Here is a 20,161-nt window from a genome sequence, read left to right on the forward strand (position 1 = left end):
ACCTCGGCTCTCAGCAGGACACCCTTTACTCATCAGTAAAGAGCTGCCCACCTCACAGAAATGTCCCTCCTCCTCCTCCTCTCCCTGGCTTTGCAATTAGCATCCTTGGTAAAAGCTACAGAAGAGAGCAGGTACTGTTGGGCTCAGAAATTCCTTCCCAAATGAAGGTTTCTTCAAGAAGTGGGTTGCAGCAATACATTCTTCAGGTGACTAAGGGGACATCAAGACACTGCTGTGTGTTTACCAGCTGGTTGGGGATGAGGTGGGAATTAGAATAGAGAAGAGAGAAGCACATGCAGAGGAGCAATGAGGGTGTCCCAGCTGTATGCATTTACAAGCCAACACACACAGCTGTCAAATGGTTCACAGAAGATGACATGGCAGCCCTGACTGTACCACCTGCTGTACTGGATTATGCGGGTCTTCTGAACCGTCCCCTTGAAACGGTCAGATAAGCCTTTCTCTGCAACGCTTCTGGTTTCTCCGGCTCAGCATGTAGGATGAATCTCACAGCCATAGAGAAGAGGCTCACAAAGCTGCCTGAAAATGTGTTTCATAGATTCCGACTTTAAGACCAGCAGGACTGCTGTGCTATCTCATCTGACTTCACCTCTGACAGAATGGAGCATATAAATCCCAGAAATCTTCCAATTCCTTCCAGTACATCTTTTAGAAAGCCACCCTACCAATGTGAGACATCAAGTGATGGAGATAGAGCAGCATTCCCCAATGAGACACTCCTATGGATAACATCCCCTCCACCCTCCCTGTTAGAAACCTGTGCTTTTACCTTCTACTTGAATTTGTCTAGCTTCAGTTTCCAGCCACTTGATCTTGCCATGTCTTTGACACCTGGACTGAAGATCCCTCTACTCTCAAAAATTATTCCCTGTGTGGGTAATTATAGTTGTCACACCATTCAGAAACATGCTAGATGTTCTCACTTCTACCATAATAATTTAACAAGTAGAACTATAGTCCATTTTTTTTTCAAAATAGGTTTTTGTAGACAAAAATAGACTTCTCTGTAATTAAAAATATGGAGGGACAAAAAAAATATTTTGGAAGAGAGGTTTGGAGATTTTGTTTAATTACTTTGAAAAAAAACTTACAGGTCTTTTTTTTCCTCCACAATTTTTTTTTTCCTCCTTTTCCCAAATCTTTCCACATCCTCTCGTTTCTCAGTAGTGAAAGCAAAAAGAGGGAGGCAGCTAGATGGAAATGGTATTTAAAATTCAAACACTTAATTATAAACCCAGAAAATTTAAAACTTTCTGTTGAAATTTTCAAACTGAACATAGTATGAGAACTGAAAGTACAAACAGTTTCCTTTTCTCTTTGTTTAGGCAACTGTATCTTGGCAGGTTACAGGCTCCCAGTAAAATTATATTCTTGAAATTAAAATACATAAAAATATATTTTTGAAGGAGCATTCTCCTCTGCAATGCTCTTTGCCTCTTCTCTTTTCTTAGTTTTCCTTCTATTTTCTTTTTTTCTGAGCTTTTACAGTAACTTCTTTTGTTGTTTTAAGACACAAATAAAAATTCTCATGATTCAAAACAATCATGAGCAGTATAAATTTATTACTTCTAGCTGTATAACAAGATGATCTTATTTGCAATATATCATATTCGTTGGCTGTTACATAGTGTCTTTTTGAAATCTGTTAATTGTGCAATAATGTCTTAATAATATCAATCTGTGTGCATTACATAGCATATATATTATCTCATGTATTGAAATAACTTCTCATTACAGCATTTCCTACCTCCTACATCCCCATTTGACAAACATTTAAACAATTTTTACCTCATATTTTAAAGTACGGCTGACAAATGCAGAAGATGAATACTTGGAGGAAAATAGGGGAATACTAATGAGTATACTTTTTATCTATGACATTGCATTTTTCTGTTTTCATTGTTCACAGTGCTAATACAGCCCAGGGAAGACCGTGCTGCTTCAAAATGCAGCTACTGATAGAAGCAAATCATTAATAATGTCACATTCTTTTTACCAAGTATCTCCTCCCTTAAATGTGAATATTTTTAAAACTAAATTATATTTTAAATATGAGTAGTATCAGAAAGCCAATCCGGAGAAAACAGCTAGGCTTTATTTTTCCTGTTTCCTCACCCAGCAAAATTGCCATTTGGTTTCTCTCAGGAAAAAAAAAATAAAAAAAAAAAATTATTGCCTTCCTGCTTACAGTAACAGGAAGAAAAGAGCTTGATTTTCCAATCCAAAATTAAATTTTAAGACCAGAAAGTAGAGGGAAGGAATAAATGTGAAGCCCCACAAGTCATTATTGCAGTCACCTTCTGAACCACACACCTATTTTTCTGACAACAAACCTACTCTAATCTAGAATAGAGGTTGACAATGATGTTCCTGTGGTCACAACACTCCATTATATCAGGCAAATAAGTGTTTCTTTTATTCATAATGTCCTTGTGTTTTGCTGTCCAAAGTCACTCAGGTGAATTTACTGAATATATTTTCACAACAGTAGATCAATTGGAAAGGCTTAGGAACACATAATTATTCCATATCATTGCATTTTACTGCTGTGACAGGACAAAGTTATCCAAGGGGGGGGGGGGGGGAATCCATTCCAGAGCACAGAGAGTTTATTTCTTTCTATTTATCTTTTTTTTTTTTCCAAATGTCCCTAGCTCTTATACTTTCATAAGCAAAATTATTCACTGCAAGAAATGAAGCGTTAATGCAGCTTCACGACATTTTGAAGCTACAGCTGTTTCAATAGACAAGATTTTTAGCCCTGAATGTACTAGTAGCACTTGGAGCTGAAAGCATCTATTGAGTGAAGAAGGGCTTGACCCTTTGCTCAGTGACTTCAAAGTTGTGAGTCATATGGCCTGGAAAGAATCCCTGAAGTCTTCAGAAATAAAAGTGCAACATAACCATTGTGCTACAAATGGCTTCTGTGAAAAAGCATATTTATCATTATGCACCAAACTACATAAATAAGCCTGAAAATGTTAACCACACTTTTCAAAGGATAAATGCAAAGAAATAGGAAGCTGCAGGCCTGGACAGCTAGGTCTCACTGATCTGAGAGGAGCTGGTTCGGCTCCCACCGCCATCTGCAGCACAGGTTGGCTCTGGGCCGTGCTCTCCTCACCTCCCCCAAGCAAATCCAGGCCAGGAGCAGACGGTACGTGCACGGGAAATCTCTGTCAATCCAAGAAGGTCAGTGTACCTACAATGCCATTTGATAACTTCTACATAAATTGCTTTGCCAAAGAAGAGAGAGTAGGAATCACAACTGCCAACAGCTGTACCGTCTACAATCTTATTCACCAAAGATCGCTTCATTTACCAATTGCAGAATACTCTTTGCCTCTTAACAAACCTTTTTTTAATAGCTTCAGTGAAAGGTCCCATCTCTCAGAGCCTCAGCTAGGGCCAATAGGCAATGAATGAGTCTCTAAAAAGGAAGGAAATACCCTCAGGTATTGCTGAACAACTGTACAACAGGTAACAGCTACTACAAGCACCATCTCATGTCCAACATAATCAAGGTAGAACAGGGAAATACATTTGAACTACCTGCATAAAACAGAACCGAGATGGAGGAAAGAACCTCTCAATAAACAAAAAGAGAGCGAGCATGAAAAAGAAATTAGGGGACTAGGAAAAAAGCTGAGAAAATTAACTATCTAGGAAAAACTGAGTAATTACTGGTTCCAATGAAGGAAGGGGGAAATAACGGGAAAGGAGACAAACCAAAGGAGAAAAATACTGCAGGCAGTAATATCAAAGAAGACAGGAAAACTGGTAGGGAACAACATAAAGGAGAACCTGGGGAAAAAAGGATGGGAATGAATGCTTATTCACCCAAGAGCTGTGAACACTAGGTATTGGTCTAAACAGACAGTACCAATATTTAGAAAAGCATTTATATAAAAAAAAATTATACATAAAGCATTTATACAAGAAATTACTCAATAGATATGCTTCCATGCTCTTAGTAACTTTGGGTTTATGTAACATCCTCATTAGACATCTAAATAGTTAAAAGAGATGTCTGGGGGTGACACAGTATCATTTAGGTTGGACTCTGGAACGACCTAGGGAAAACTACTAAAACCAAGCAAAGCGTTCCAGGAATATAACAAAGGAAAGCCACCGTAATGAAATGCACTTTGGAAAGATTCGATGAATTCAAAATCAGCCTTGACTCCCCAGGAAAAAAGATCATCTCTTTATGGTCATATGGGCAGCTCAATTAAAATCTTTTGCTCGCTATTATGGGAAAGATGCACTTTGATCTGTCAACCAACCTCCTTTCCAGTGAAGAGGCATTGGTTAACTGTCCTGTCTCCCAAAGTACTTTCGTTCCAACAGACCCCAAGTAATTCATGATTCTTCTAAGACATACAAGAAGAATGAATACTAAAGGATACAACAAAAACTTTGTCTTCCTTTAGATGGGTCTTTTAATTCAAGAAATTCACACAAAAAGAGTGATAAGCAACGCTAAATCTGACATGAAAAGAACTATTTTGCAGATAGACCATGAATAATAAAACATTCCCCCAAAGGACTGGCTTGCCAGACATACCAGGGCCAGATCAACCTGTCTGGTGACAGCCCATCCTTAATTTTCCTGCCTATAGCTGGTGTGACACTTCCCTGTGTCTGCAGACTCCAAAGGGTTAACCACCTGAGGGTTTTTTCCTATTCAAAATGCTGTGCAACCTATTTCCTTAACCAGAACATCTCATGCATTGTGCTAGCACACAATGAAACTATTCAGGAATTCTTATGATTCAATCTTTTTCTGTCATTGGTTTTAAGCTTCTGGCTAGGGAAGTGTTACCGTGGAATAACACAAGTGCTCCACTTAAAATTACTTCTGGGTTTTTAATTAATCTCTTCCGGACTTAGAGTGGCACAAGCTGAAACAGAATCTGGCCCCTTCTGTTTCTCAGGTCCTTAAAATAAATCCACAAAACGTGGCTTCATTACTCTTCCTCAGATATAGGAACAATACTGAGTTAGATCATTAATGTCAGAGGGTCGCTAAAGCCCAAAGCAATACAATGATTTTGGCCAGCTGAGGGAGCAGGTCTATTCTTCCTTAATGATTCAAGAGGTGATAAATCTTTTCATTCTGGAAGGATGCTGCTATCAAATGTGCATCGTCTTCTTCTGATTTAAATGTCCATTTGCATCTGAAAAGATACTCTTCCTAAATTCTATGTGTGCTCCCCATGTAACGCTTCACAGTAATCAAATAACAGGGCTAAAAATTACATGGATGTTTGAATGCTACACATCAGTGCTTGGAGCTACCGATACCACAAAGTTAACCCATCTGTAATTAAAGACTATAAAGAAAACCACTGCAAACCTCTATGCCCCCAGAAAAGCTCAGAGAATAAGTTAATACACGGGCAGAGAGGTGTCTTATGGAAAGGCAGTTTGTGGCTCCATCTCAGCTTGCCAGGCCTCTAATTATGACCTACACGATCTTGCTCCTGGGTCAGGTATCCACACTAAAGAATAATCTGAACTGTAAGGGTCTGGTTTGTTTTATTTAGAATATGCCAGGAAAAAAAAAAAAAACAACTCTCTATGAAAACAAAACTACAGAGGGTGGAGTTAATTCTTTCCAGGTTTGGATCCAGGCTAATTCGACAAGCCTAGCTTTGTTCCACATCTGCTGGAAAGACGGAAAATTTGCTTACACTTGCCCTCAGGAAGGGTGAATCGGGTAGCAAAATCCGGGTGGCTGAGCAAAATAAGGGGCTTGTGTGCCACTTGTTTCTCAGACTGCAGAAGCCAAAGCTCTAAAAGATTATGTTATCTCCTTGCTGGAAGACAAAAACAATGTTCATTTATTAAAGATGCTGTATGACAGAGAATTTGCCACCACATACACATATCCTTCCAATTTTGATAAAAGTCTCATAAACAAAATTTACAAAACTGTCTCTCTCCCTGGCAGGTCATTTTTTATCATAGCCAAATTTCTTAACAAGTAGCAATTACCAAGCCACGTTGCCTGTAAGTACACCCAACAGTCACAGACTACAAGACGACATATTATATCCACGAATACCTCACAATTGAAATACATTTTCCCTACGGGACTACATCACTGCTTGATTTAATTTTTCCTGACATTTGGCCTGGAGCTTCTTTAAAGAAATGAACTTAGGATGCCTTTGCTGACAGCAAAGGACAAACCATGGCTATATACTCAAATCCTACTTAAATCACGCACACTACCCTTTTAAAATACTAATCCTGCATAAATTGCAGGACAGTCACAGAGATCTATTAGTCAGAGTTCATCTTCTACTGTTTGAGGATGAGCTATGGGTCCACATATGCATTACAAAGGGTCCAGCACAAATCATACAACTGCGAAGGAATAAACACTTTCACCAGTGACAAATTTATTGATGTGGAAGGAGATATGCCAACTCATCAGAATCCCTACTACAGTTTTTTTACAACCTCTATAGTTCTTACTATGAATCATCCATATTCTGGTTTGGATTGGTTTCTTTTTCCTTTTCCTCCACAATGTTCTCTAAAAAACAGGTACATAAAAAGATGCCATTTCAAGAGTACCCCTAAGAGAGAGAGTCAAATGGAATAACTTAATGTGAACTGGGGGGAGAGGAGAGGGATTGGGAATTAGAGTACTACAGTGCTTCTAATAAATTTCCTGCCTGAAGAGCAGCCAAAAAAGTCTACATTCATTCTCCAATTAGGTTATATCTTTCTCTTTAACATTATGAAGCTGTTATTAATATTATGAAGTTGTATGCCTCTCCAAATATTAAATTTAATGCCCATTTTAAGTGACACATTGACAAGTTCAGAGAGGGAAGTGCTCTGGCTGTGATACAGGCATAACACCACCACCCATCCAGTATTTCCAATGGTTTCCTGAAAGTATACCTCAGCCCTATGCCTAGAGGCCACTCTACAGCTGTATGATCTCCAGTGCTGTTTGAATCCTTGGTTTCAGTATTGAGGGGAGCTGAATATATCATAAGAAGGGAAACTACATAGTTTTAACTGCGTAAAGCTCTAAGAAATTACTTGTAATTTCATTAACTTATTTTCACAAAAACAGATAGAAATGGTTCCCAAAGGCTTTAGAACAGGAAAATTATGGAAAAATGAAAATTAGGACCAAATTAGGCCTGTGCCCAGTCTCATTTCTGTAAGTACAGTTCTCTCCGAGCTCTGCATCTTCACCTCTGGGTGGTGTAACAGTGAATGCTCCTCAACACAAACTGATCTTCACCCACAAGAACACTGGTTACCCAGGAACCAGCAAGATACTGTGACAAGTCAAAGCAGGACAAACATCAACTGTTTGCCATTACCATTACATTAGATATACCCTAGATTTTGTGACCCTCCTTTGACATTTTGAAGCACCTCATCCAAATATACACGTTTTTCAGGCTTTGCATAATCTGTTCCGTACAAGTATCACTAAACTCAGTTTTTTCTCATGCTCTTTTTATTGTTCTCCCAATCCTTTTTTCTTCCTGCCTTCTAGAGCAACTTGACCACCCTCAGCATGTAAGAACACATGCATAGAATAACCCATTTTGGGGTTAAAACTGGTCAGTTCATGATTAAAATCAGTCATGTTGACCAGTCTTCGAATACATGAATCTTTGAATAAATGGCAGAATGCTTAAAAGCAGCTTAGATCTGCCCCATGAATAGCAAAATAGAGAAATCAGGCCTAAGTTTATCACACTTTCAAATGCCCACTATTCACATTTCTCACTCTTTGAAACGCACAGCCTGCTTGTCTGTGGAAACCACAGGATAATATGCTCCAGGTTTATCCTTTAAGGATCATCTCTTTCCTTTTTAATGCATCTACAGGATTACCCTGATAACAGGTACAAAAGTATCTTTTGTGCCCTGAGCAATCTTTAAGAATGTGGAGAAACAACCACAAGCAATTGAGTTCCTGTTTATCAGACAAACCTTGGTTGCTAACCAGTCAAATGTTCTCACTGAAAACATGAAGTGAAATGCACTTCAACTACCACAAAGTAAAGACATAGAAAGGTTTCCTAGATAGGAAGATCGCCTACACCAGCCATGTTTCATACATTGTTGGTGAAATTTGTATGTTTTGGGAAAAAAAAAAAAATCTCCCAACCTTCAAAACTAAGTCAAAAAGTCTCAATTCAACCTTTGAAAATACGTCATTTTGGAAAGGCCAAAAATGCCTTCTAAGCCTTTAGGTTTGCACAAAGAGACTAGTCTGAATCATATCTCTCAAGAACAAATAACAGCTCCTTCCAGTTCAAATGAACTGAATTCTTTTTCCAAAAATCAATTCTTTTTGCTGAGCTCTTACTCTCTGTTCTGTCCCTCTAGCACACCTCATCCACATCTCCCTTTGCCCATGTTACTCTCAATAATGATTTTCACTCTCCAATACTGTAACTCAAGCTCCTAGTCTTGTCCTAGGTTTCTTCTGTTCAAGGCAGACTAAAAGACAGATCATCTATTTTAAGATGCACATTTTTTCCTAGGGATACAGCAGATCCTTGGTGTGACCAAAGCAAGTAATTTAGCTCTCTGCTTCCATCTCATATATTTAGGGGAGAACATCAGGCAGGGAAAGTCCCTGCATCGCAACTCTTCACGCTCCATGGAACCATGACTTCATTAAAGGACCCACAGGGTAATATTTCTGTGTCAGATCTTAAATTCAAACATGTCTTGGTTTGCAAAATGGTAAGTAAATTTGTTTCTTAACAACACTGTAAACTTTTTAAATCATGTATAAGCAGCAGAACAAAAACTCAACATTGCTAGGGCAGAAAAAGATATTTTAGTGCCAACTCTGGTCCATTAGATTTTAATTGGCTCCAGCTGGCAGTCCCATAAACTATAACATTTTTTACCTGAAGCTGAGCAGCTGTCCACACAAAGAGCAGAAAAAAGTTTCCTACCCAGGAAAAAGAAGAAAATACATTGCATGTAACTTCTTCCTTACAGTCCAATACAGAACCAAGTCAGTGTACCAGATCAAACAGCTCTTTCAGAGTTCCTTTTTATTCAAAATATCTCAAAATCTTAAATCCTGCAATATATTTACACAAGGACAACCAGTCATTCAAACGCTCTTCTCCAAGGAATCTGTGTAATGCCCTACTAGTGAGAGAGTTAAGTTTAAATGTTATAAACTCAGAAACAGCAAAGATCAGGATTTTTCCAAATCTGCGCCTCTGCTTTACCTGCCTGGCTGGCTGCACGACGGGACAGAGCACCTCACTGGCAAATTCAACAGGCGCTACGGCTCAGACTGGACAATTCCTTAAATTTTTCCTACTCAGGTAAAAAGGATTTAGTCGCAGAAACTGCAGAACTGAATTAGTTCTGCCACTACTACAATGCAATATAATTTTAGTCAAGTACAAGCAACTGTCCACATATCACCTATCTATGTGTAGATAGCCAGACAGACAGATACCAATTAAAAACAGTTTACAAAAATTACAGCAACTTGATCAAATTCCCATCTCATCGTAGTAAACCCAGAATAACTAGCAAACCAAAGAGAGATTCCAGATTTTCACTGGAAGACAAAGACCAAAACGTGGTCTGATAGATTTCAATTACAGTATTACCTTTTCCTTTCATTTATTCCCCTTTGAGGATAAACAAGGAAAAATAAACCAGAATTTCAGTCTGACCTGCAGATCAGTCTTTTCAACTAAATAGTCTCACCTGCATTACCTCTAGCAGTGGTAGTAACAAGCACAATGCTGTCTCCTGCAAGGACATAGAAAAACATCTTCCATCCCTCAGAGGAGAGGGTGCTTCAGAGGAGCTGGACAAGCCTTTCGGAAACACAGTAGCGTTCCCAGCACCACTGCTGAGCTTCCTCTCCACCACGAGAGGCACAGGGACAACCCCCCTGAATTCTGCAGGCACTGCTGAATGATCAGCACACAGAGAGCTGCAAAAATCCCCCTTCGCTAATTGGTATGTGCAACACCTGTTGCAGAAGAGGGATGGCACAGACTCCCCTTTAAAATCTTGAAACAGGTGTCGTGTTGTCTCCCTCCTGAGCACACAAGCCCCGTTCTCCCGCCTCCCTGCCCTGCTCTTCTCCTCCTGCCACAAAGGTCTTTTGAGGAACTAGAAAAGCCACACTGAAACGTGTACACCTGTGGTGGTGTGCAGGCCTTCAGAGCTTGAAGCCTCGAAGATTTTCACTGCTCAGGGAGCGCCTGGGAGGACGCAAGGCTCGGCTTTCCGCTGCGCTCAGAAATGAGCTGCGCTCAGAAATGAGCAGCACTCGCGCTCTGGCATCCCTCCTCCCAACACTCGCGCCGGCAATAAAGCAAACAGACAGGGCTATTTAAAAAATGACCCTAATGATGTAAATTAGACAAACATTAATAAACTCAGCAGGTTATTTCCCTACTGGAAAAACCACCGTAGATCAGAATAGCTTTCATGTTGGTGATTCATATTGTTATACAAGGCCTGTGTCTGAAAAAAAAGGTTCCACATGAGACTTGCATTGAAAACACCTTATCCACCAGGATCGCCTTTATTATTTCTGAACTACAAAGGGGCCAATAAAAGAGCTGTATTAAAACAGGCCCCCTGTTACTAGAATGCTGTGATTAAATGTTTGACTTACAGTTTGCTTTATTAAGCAAAGCAAACACCGGCAGCTTTCCAGATTTCTGAACTTTGAGTCATTTTTTAGCATTAGGGCTGACCCAAACCTGCTCACATCCTACAAGCCTGGAAACTGCACATAATACAAACCTGCAGGTTATATTTTATCCTACTGTAAAGTGTTAGATGCCTGATTATTTAAGGGTTTATTTCCCATTATGGGGATCTCTTAAAGCTACAAAGAATCACAGGTTTTGCTCTTGAAGGCAGAAGGCTTATGCCAGACAGCTACAACTTTTCATTTAAAAAGAAACACATAATCTTATATTAAAATCTAGTCTAAGAATTCTCATATTCCTAATATTTTTGGTTAATGATGTCATTTCTATATGTGAAATAATACGTGATACCCCAAAGAAAAACACTAAGGGACTACAGATTAACAGCCAAAAGACTGGAAACACCAAAGTTACGAGTAAGCACTCTTTTCCTACCTCCATACTGGAGAAAAACATAAGCGTGAAGAGAAGCTCCTTAAACACCCGTAACAGAACCCAGATCAATGGGACTATCAGCATGACAGTTGTGGATGAGGCCCCCAAGCACCTACCAGCAGCCAAGCTCTACCCTTCCAAGGCCTTCTCCAAATATACTGGTACAGCTGATCCTCACTTTGCAGGTAGGATGGCCATTTTAACACTTGAGAACTCTCCCAGCACCGTCTTCTGCAATATTCTAGTATGAATGATTAATATCATACAACACAACTATTTAATTCTACCTAGCAATAAAAAATATGGAAGCGGACCAAACTACCACTCCAAACACTGTTTTTAAATATGATGTCAGCAACCAGTGCACAATGCCACAGGTATTTAGACATCAACCTCTGTTTCAGTGCCTACTTTTATTGTTGAGGTCCTAAGACAGCCTCAAAATCCTACAGCTCAGCTGTTCCTTCAGTGCCTCAGGTGTACAGATCTTAAAGCCCGCACAAGTCTGTATGCAGAAAACAACCCACCTTCGACCCTGGGTTCACCCGACCCTGACAGCTCTATCTCAACAAGCCAAACCTTCCTCATCTGTTGTGCCGCAATGGTCCAGTTTGTTCCAGGGATTATGAGAAGGCAAACTCATCTCTCTGTAAACTGCACAGAGAGGCTTGGATCCAGCTCACAGATGGACACCTAAATGGAGGTGCTACACACTGGCGTTGAAACATGAAGAAGTCATCTGAGCACTCATTACAGTCAACAGAGTCCATGTCAGCTGCTCAGCTCATCCTAAAATAGGCACTTAAATTTGGTTAGCTGAACAGCCCTAGACTGCGTTGCTCTAGAAGCTGAATAGCTTTAGACTCTTATAATGAGATTTTTACTGGCTTTATAATAGAAGCTTAGACTCCTGCTTCACACGTAGACAACTCTATTCAGATATTTAAATTCACAAACAGAATCTTACCCCAAAATCTAAAGAGATGATGCAGGTTCAGGTTTTACTGAACCAGTAAAATCCAGTCTTTTCCACCCCAAAAGGATGAGTGCCTTCATGAGGAATGTGGGAAAGCTTACACCAGAGACAGATTTTACAATAGATCAGTTTGTTAGTTACAAATGAAAATAGCGCGTGCTGTTCCTTCTGCCTGCAACTTGTAAGTACAAACTAAATTTTAGATATGTAACCTAGCCAATGTTCCTCACTTAAGGTATAGCTGTTCTGTTCCACTGTATCACTCAGCACCATCAAACCTGTGAGGCCACAAAGGATTTAAGCATGTCATTTAATCATTCTCAAAAACGCAAGCTGAACAATGTCACATCTTTATCATTGCATATGGCATCACTTTTACCCTGATAGCTGTAAAAGCAAGAATCACTGTTAAGCATTTAATCCTGTCAGACAGGGATATTAACCTGCTATTTTAGAAGCCACTGCCACCTGATCTGTGCAGTACTGACAATGACGGCTTCGCAAGGAACAATTCTTTCTGCCAAAAGAAAGAACAGTACAAATAGCTTTGACGGAGATGGAACTCTATACCTGGAGGAGAAAACTTTTGATGGAAGTTATTTCAGTAAAGACAGTGTGGGGAAAAAATGAATTCTTTAAAACATTCATTAACTTCCTGGAATACATAACAAATTAATCTCTTTCCCTCATTTGTAGGTATACACACGTATATTATTGACTTATCTGTGCCTACAAGGATAAAATCAAAGAATGAGCTCATGCCACAGTTAATGTCCTAGCAAGGATCTCAACCTTGTACGCTGAAGTACACTTCAAGGGGGAGAAAGTGAATAAACAGAAGATGTCGAATCACAGATTAGACATTTGCTTGAACAATTACTGAGCTGAGACGAAGCACAACAACTGAAGGAAGCAACTGGACTCTGGATTATGGGCAGAATACAGCCATACCAGCTGGACTCAGTTGACAATGACTCTTTCAGACATGAGATGTTTCATTCATATTTCACACAATGGCTACATGAGTAATGAACAGATGGGTTTGCTACTCGCACCACTTAGTGGAGCATGAAATGATGCACTGACAGGTAGGAGAGCGAAGAATTCGAAGCAGGTGGTGTAGTAATACTATGGCAGCGTACAGTATGTCAAAATCCAGGGTGCAAAAGACTTAACCAAAATGTATTCAGAGGCTCCAAAATTAGAGCTATTACTAGCTAATTTTTAATTTTTTTTTTTAAAGCTCAGAGAGCAAAAATTTTAATAAGCAAGGACATTTAGAGTGAACTCGGTAGCTAATCCATTCAGGCCTGTATGTTCTTCTGTACTAATGGAAGAGAGACGAGGATCATCCATATACATATATATGACCTCCAAGCCTGACTGCTGTAGCACACAGCACATGGCACTGAAAGCTAGAGGTCTAAACAAACTCCAGCTGGTGTAACAGGCAGCTGCCCAATTAGTAATGGATTCACTGTCTCACAGACACATTGATGCCCTGGTCACTGTACTCGCTGATGAGTATAAAGTAAAAAAAAAAAAAAAAAAAATTCAAAGTTTTTCTCTTCAAATCTAGTCTACTATTTGACCCTCAACTGGAAACTGCAGCTTTGAGTTTCTGCCATCCTATGATGATGTCTGAGGCTGGAAGTTTACTTGCCTCCTCAAGCTAACATGCAGACAACCCAAAGCAGTGTTTAAAAGCACCCCTGGTTTCTCTTGGAATAAGTCAAACCATGCAGAACCTCAATGAGACACCAAAAAAACATAACTTCAAAATACATTTTGGATTCTTTTTAAGTCTCATGAATGACTTTTTAAGTCTAATTCATTAATTTAGGACTGAAAGTTTTCAATATTTTAACAAAAATCTAGCAATGCATACCAAATTTAATTTCTTCCTAAAATATTTTAATGAAATATTAACCATTAAATTAAATATTAGTAACAAAATACAAAGTAAATTATTTTTGGTGTTATACTAAACACAGTGCAGGTTTTTGCTGCAACTACTGCAATATGAATGAAATAAAAAAAAAAAGAGCTGCTATTCCATGAGGACATCTCTCTCTGTGAGAAGCTGCACTCAGGAGCAGCACAATTCCTCATATGTTATTTGTCATTAGGGTTTTACCCACATTACTTTCCTTCATGGGCCTTTTCTCATACTTTTGGACAAACACCTTGCTAAAGACAACGTGTTGGCATCGACCCCACTTCCATTTCCATACGTAAATGAAGAGCAGCTCCACTGCTCAACAGTCATGTAAAGCTACCTACAGTGAGACAAGGCTTGGATCTCATGTCTGTATTTCCAAACTTCATGGTATAATAAAAATAGCAACTGTTAACTTGGAAAGATGAGATGTAATTATGAGAGCTATAGCCTTCTGGGGTGGAACACACCTACTTGCATACAATCTGCTCAGCAATCCTGACTGACCCCAGTTCACCAGGGTGTGGGCTTTATATCTTCTCCAAAAGAGGGCATCTGCAGGACCGCCTTGCAGCTCTGCTCACTGCCGCTCTGCGCTGACTCGGAGGAAAGAGACTGCCATCTGGTGAGTTAACCCCTCTACTAGCAAAAAGGGAGCTAAAGCAACGAAGAGGAGGTTCATGGTTAAGGCAAGGAGGTTAGAGAGTTTCCACAGACATCAGCTGTTTACACTAACAAGGATTCAACAGGGAACAACAACTTTAAGTAAGCCTTTTTCTTCTCTTCCCTTCCTCCCCAGCTACTTCCCCTTAGTCAACAAACTGATTTTCTAATGGGAATTATTCATTTGATGTATACTTTTACAACATCTAACCCCTGTAATCCTTTTGCTCTGAAGGACAGAGATTGCTGTGCCTGCTGTTTTGCTGCATGGAAGAAGCAAAGCAAAAAGGTGGTGTATCAGAAAAAGAAAACAGAGACCAGGATAGTGGAGAGTTGCAAGAAGGGAGGCTTTTGAGCACTGACAGAGTTCATCAAAACATTTATATGAAGGAGTCAGTGGAAAAGATCAGAGAAAAAGCAGTAAAACATGAATAAAAGAACATTGCCACAAACAGTCAGTGCCCACCGACAGTGCAGTGGCTTGCTAGCATTAAGATAGAGCTTAATAAGCCTTAGCACTTGAATAGCATCTCAAAGCAAAGATCTCAAAGCAATCGCAAATATTAAGATCCCTTCTTGCACCAGGTGTTCTGCATACCCATCTATTAATATCCATCAGAGCCAACGATGTTCAATATCTCGCAGTACCCAACTCTAATTGATTAAAAGCCTCAAAACAATGTGATGAGAGATGAATTATTGCCTCCAATTTAACCAGGAAGAAACTAAGAAATAAAAGAAATTATTTCAGAAGATGCTGCACGCCTCTAGGTTCCACTAATTTTCCTTGCAACCCAGAGAGTTCCTACAGCAAAAATAAAGCTGGCACGTTCAGTCCCGAATGCCTGTATCAATATACAGTTAATTACCCAAATAGCAAGTGCTGGGAACATTGGGTGTCCAGAATGAAAAGCAGAGTTGTGGGTTTACCTTAAGAAACTAGGTGGCTTATATAAGCACCTGGTTGTAGAACAAGTAAACTCAAACTTTTGTCCATGTGACTTTTCAAATGTCATGCAGCCAGCTGGTATCAAGGCTGGGATGAGAATATATGACTTTTCATTCCTAGCCGCAAAAGCCATCCTGTTTCTCTCACAATGCAAAGTGAACCAAAACCGAGAGGGTAATTATTTTATCCCAGGATATCTCAATTCCATTTAGCCAACTCTGCCCTGAAGGAAATAAAACTTTTCCGCTTTACTTCTTCCAGTGCCGTTACAACAAGCATTACCACATAATTTCAGCTGGCTGCACCTGTTCTTGACAATGTCACTTTCCAACTGTGCAGAGATTCGGAAATGGTTATTAAACACTCATCAAAGAATAAAAACAAAATTGAATCTAAATGGACTGTGCTACACGCCATGGAAGAGAGACAGCTGGCAGAGCTACACTGCACAGAGGCATCCTGTCAGGCTCCACAAGGAATGCCATCCGGCCCCACTGGTGGCATCACGGCTGTAGTGGCAGACTCCCACATTCCAGGCTATCGGCTCAAATCGATTCTCCATACATAGTGAGAGATGTCTTGCTTGGTTTCCTTCTAGCAGGCTGCTGAAAATGGCCATACTCAGGAGCACCTGAACAGAAATATTTCAGCTGGTTTGTTTAAAAAAAAAAGAAAAAAAATTATATCTCAATATCACTGGTCATTTTTTATCTTACACTCTTTCAAGTAGAATCACCCATTCTCACTCATCATTCAAGGCAGAAATGTCTGGAATAAAAGTAACTTCCTATACTATATACCCTCCAGGGAAAAAGAATTAGGAAAGTCCACTATTTGCTTATTACAGCCAACATTATTTTGATTAAAACAAATCGCCTCTTGCATAGACTGGGAGATGCCACACTCTCCCATCTCCCAGGGAGGTCATGGCATTGGCTAGGTGCTCTGAAGAGCTGTCTGTGAAGTGGCTACAAACACGATGCACCCCGTTCCCACCTGCAAACTGCCTTGCAGGCAAGTTAGAGCCAGCTCCAGTGCCCGGCAGGTTCAAGAAGATGCACTCGCATGAGACCTGTGCTTCCACGGGCCAGCTTGCTGTCGGTACTGCCTACAAGTTTGGTTTGAAAGGCAGCTTCTGAGATGCCTTTAGCGATGCACTGGAACCGTAACCACTGTCTCAGAGCAGAAAATATCAAGATAAAGAGAATTACTCCATTTTTTTTAATTGATCAGATTTCTAGCTGTTACAGCCAGTTCAGAAGTTAGTCCCACTCAACTCTGCACCTCGGCAGCACTTGCCAGTAATAAAAAGTGTTACTTACACTAGCAATTGAAAAACTGTGAGAACTGCAAAGGATAGACCCAAGCAGCCAAATTTTCTTCCTCACGCTAATAAAACCTACAAGAAGAATCCAACAAGTAGCAAAAATACTGCTCTCAAAATAGAAGAGGTGCAAATATTAGGAAATATTCACATATAGTCATCTCGACTTGATTGCAAAGCTGTTGGCTACAAATTTTCCGCTTGCTGCAGTCATGCATATTTCCAGCCATTTCAAAGCAATGTCTTGCACGATTTGGAGCTAAAGACTATATTAGAGACATGTTGTGACATTTTTATTCTCAACTACTGTAAAATGTTAGTAAATAACTGATTTCTTCACTATCCAAACTGTCAAGCTACAAGTGGAGAGGGTGAGGGAGGAAACACTGGGGGAAGGAGTCTGATCTCATTTCTTATCAACAGTTCACTTCTGCCAAATGCAGCCATCAGAGAAAATGCAGCGATCCTTAAACAGTTAAAATTGGAAAGACTGAACATCCCCCAGAGAATAACTAACGGGATACAGAGCTCTTCACCTCCGGGTCACTGGCTCAAATCTGGCTTCTCGCGGGAGCGATGAGGCTGCCGGGCAAGCTCCTCGGCTGGGGTAGAAGGATGCTCTCAAACCAGCCGAGGGCTTGCTGCTGGTCAGCAAGTTTTCAGAAATAATCCATTGCACACCAGTCCTACTCTTAGAAGAGGCTGTAACTTCTGCATGCAGAATGTCTTACTATCACAACCGAGGCATATTAGCGTTGAGGATGAGGTAGAAATACACTGCCCAGGATGCTTATTTAAATTTCAACACTTTCATCTTCTGCCATGGTTGATAGTTCCCAATCCAGTGTTACGTACTAAGCTCTTTTATTCAAGATGGGGTTTTTTACTGTTTCTGTTTCGTATAAATGGTTTGACAAACTTGTATCAAACCGCAGAGGGAAGGCAATGGGAAGGAATGTAAATAAAAAAGTAGATAAACTTTTAGGCTACAGAATAGTGGTTTTTCCATACAGTGATACTGTGGAACTGCCTCCCACACACTGTTATAGATGACACATGTGTAAATGGATTAGAGAAATTAGAGAAATGAATTAGAGTCATAAAAGGTCTGATTTAATGGGCACTGGAACATGACTACAGAGACTCAGAACTTGTACTAATTCCAACTGAAGTCAAAATTAACATCTCGACCTGCTGTAATGGCATATGGACAGACCTTTTAGATAGAATTTAGTGAAGTTAGTGGAATAACAAGTGATAAATTCATCTCCAAATACCCAGATGCGTATTTAGAACTACAGAATAAAAGGGAAAGGATCTCTGGAGGTCATCTGCTCCAACGCCAGCTTCCAAGTTGGAGCAGGCTGCTGAGGGTTGTACCCAGTCAAACTCGGAGTATCTCCAAGGATGGGGATCCCACAACTTGTTTGGGCACCTGTTCTAATGCTTAACCACCAATGGCTTTCATGGTGAAAAAGTTTTTACTAATATCTAATTAATTGTTTATGGTTTTGTTAGCAGCAAAGGATGAAGAATGTCCCTGAACTGTTGCTAGTCCCACCTCAATAGCACAGAGGTTTCCTGATCAGATCTGATGACATACTGTATGCTCTCCTCTTTTTTTTTTTTTTTTTTTTTTGCTGTTTAACAGGAAAAAATGCATCTGAAAAGGGGTAAAAAATCTGCTTATTTGGCATCTCAGAATCCATGACATTAACTGCTCTGATTCTTCCCGACACCAGAAAGCAAAGTCTGTGTAAGCAGTCAACAATACCAGCATCAGATTTACAGAAGGTATCCTCTGCTCAGAGGCATGATATATATATCTAATCCCATTAATATCTATCCAATGTTTTGGGTAATTTTCATTCTGAAGTTCCACTCCTGTTATTCAAGAAACCACAGAAATTATGCCTGAGGAGATTATTTCCACAATGGCAGCATGTTTTTGGTGACAACGCAGTTTACCACAGGTGATGTTATAAGACATAAAATCTCTGCTATATCATTTCATCACGGTAGTCCCTTGGGATACATTACTGGAGTGTCTTCTTACTATAAAACTCAATTTTTAAAATAAAAATGACCAGAGCTATACTTAGTCCTCTGTTCTAAGTGAACAGCTTAAGATGCTGTTAGAACTATGTCTTCAGTGTCTTCAGGAATTTGGTACTTAGCAGAGCATGCACATGACAAAATACAGTTCTTGCAAAGCATTTGATGGAAGAAAAAGCAGCACCATTTTCCTCAAACTAGAATCTGTTATGGTATTAATGATTTAGATATTCAAAAGCTTTCAACTAACATTAAGGCAACACAACGGAACATAACGTCAATATTTATAAATATATGAATACATTAAGATAATAGCAATGAGAATTCTCTCCTACTAATTGACTCCTTTCCAACAAAGATTTACCATGACCTGCAGTTCTCCTTGATTCTTCTCTGACAGAAAGATACACATATTCTCAGGCAAATTAAGCATTACTGGGGGGGGGAGGAAGGGGTATTTTGTCAAAAAGGGAGTCTTTTTCTTTTGGTAAATGCATTGAAATTTACCATTCAACAAAACCTACCCAGAAATTGTTCAATTTCTGCTGAAAGCTTAAATTTTCCAAAATAACTGGTGATTTCACATGCTTAATTTAACAAGAAATACTGAAAGGACTTGATTTTCTGTAAGTGTTGAGGATGTGCTCTCTCAGAACTGGATGTTTCTACGGGGTGACAAGATAGACGTGTAAAATCATTAGCGATTTTTCAAAGGGTAAATCAGCAATCAACTCCTAGAATCACAGGCCCAGAAGACTGAGCAACTAGTACTACGCACTCGTGTAGGAGAAGACTTGAATACAATACCTTACCCAGTGGAAGCTGCTGACAGAAGTCAGGGAGACAGCACATAATTACCCAAGCTGGAATTTTGCCCAGATACTCAAGTTAACAACCTAGAACATACATACCATGGACCTTTAATTACCACCAGTGTTCACGACCTAAGTTTTATGCATCATCTGAAGTCTGCCCTGGGAAATAAGCAAAGCCTCCAGTATATACGATTGAGTGAAAAACAGTAAAGATTTTTGTGACTCCTAGGGAAACAGGAAAACTGCTGGTCAGATCTGCATAACCTGATTTTTATCTGAAATGA

At 39.7% G+C, this 20,161-nt stretch overlaps 1 protein-coding gene across 7 annotated transcripts in view; it reads right to left on the bottom strand.

Moving 5' to 3' along the window:
* Positions 1-20,161, bottom strand: part of SORCS2 (sortilin related VPS10 domain containing receptor 2) — a 579,951-nt gene that overhangs the window by 475,983 nt on the left and 83,807 nt on the right. For 4 of the 7 annotated variants that reach the window (XM_087736567.1, XM_087736565.1, XM_087736566.1 and 1 more), the window contains exon 1: positions 9,757-9,864. The exons of 2 other annotated variants lie outside the window; for them this stretch is intronic. In XM_087736567.1, coding sequence (XP_087592693.1) covers positions 9,757-9,813 — 57 coding nt within the window. In that variant the 5' untranslated portion in view covers positions 9,814-9,864. Of the gene's footprint in view, positions 1-9,756; positions 9,868-20,161 lie in introns of those variants that run through there. One more of the 7 variants, XM_087736564.1, reaches the window with a different exon arrangement.

This window comes from Nipponia nippon, unplaced genomic scaffold (assembly GCF_047370975.1).
Source record: "Nipponia nippon isolate SJK-2023a ecotype South Korea unplaced genomic scaffold, ASM4737097v1 scaffold_6, whole genome shotgun sequence".
Lineage (NCBI taxonomy): Eukaryota > Metazoa > Chordata > Aves > Pelecaniformes > Threskiornithidae > Nipponia > Nipponia nippon.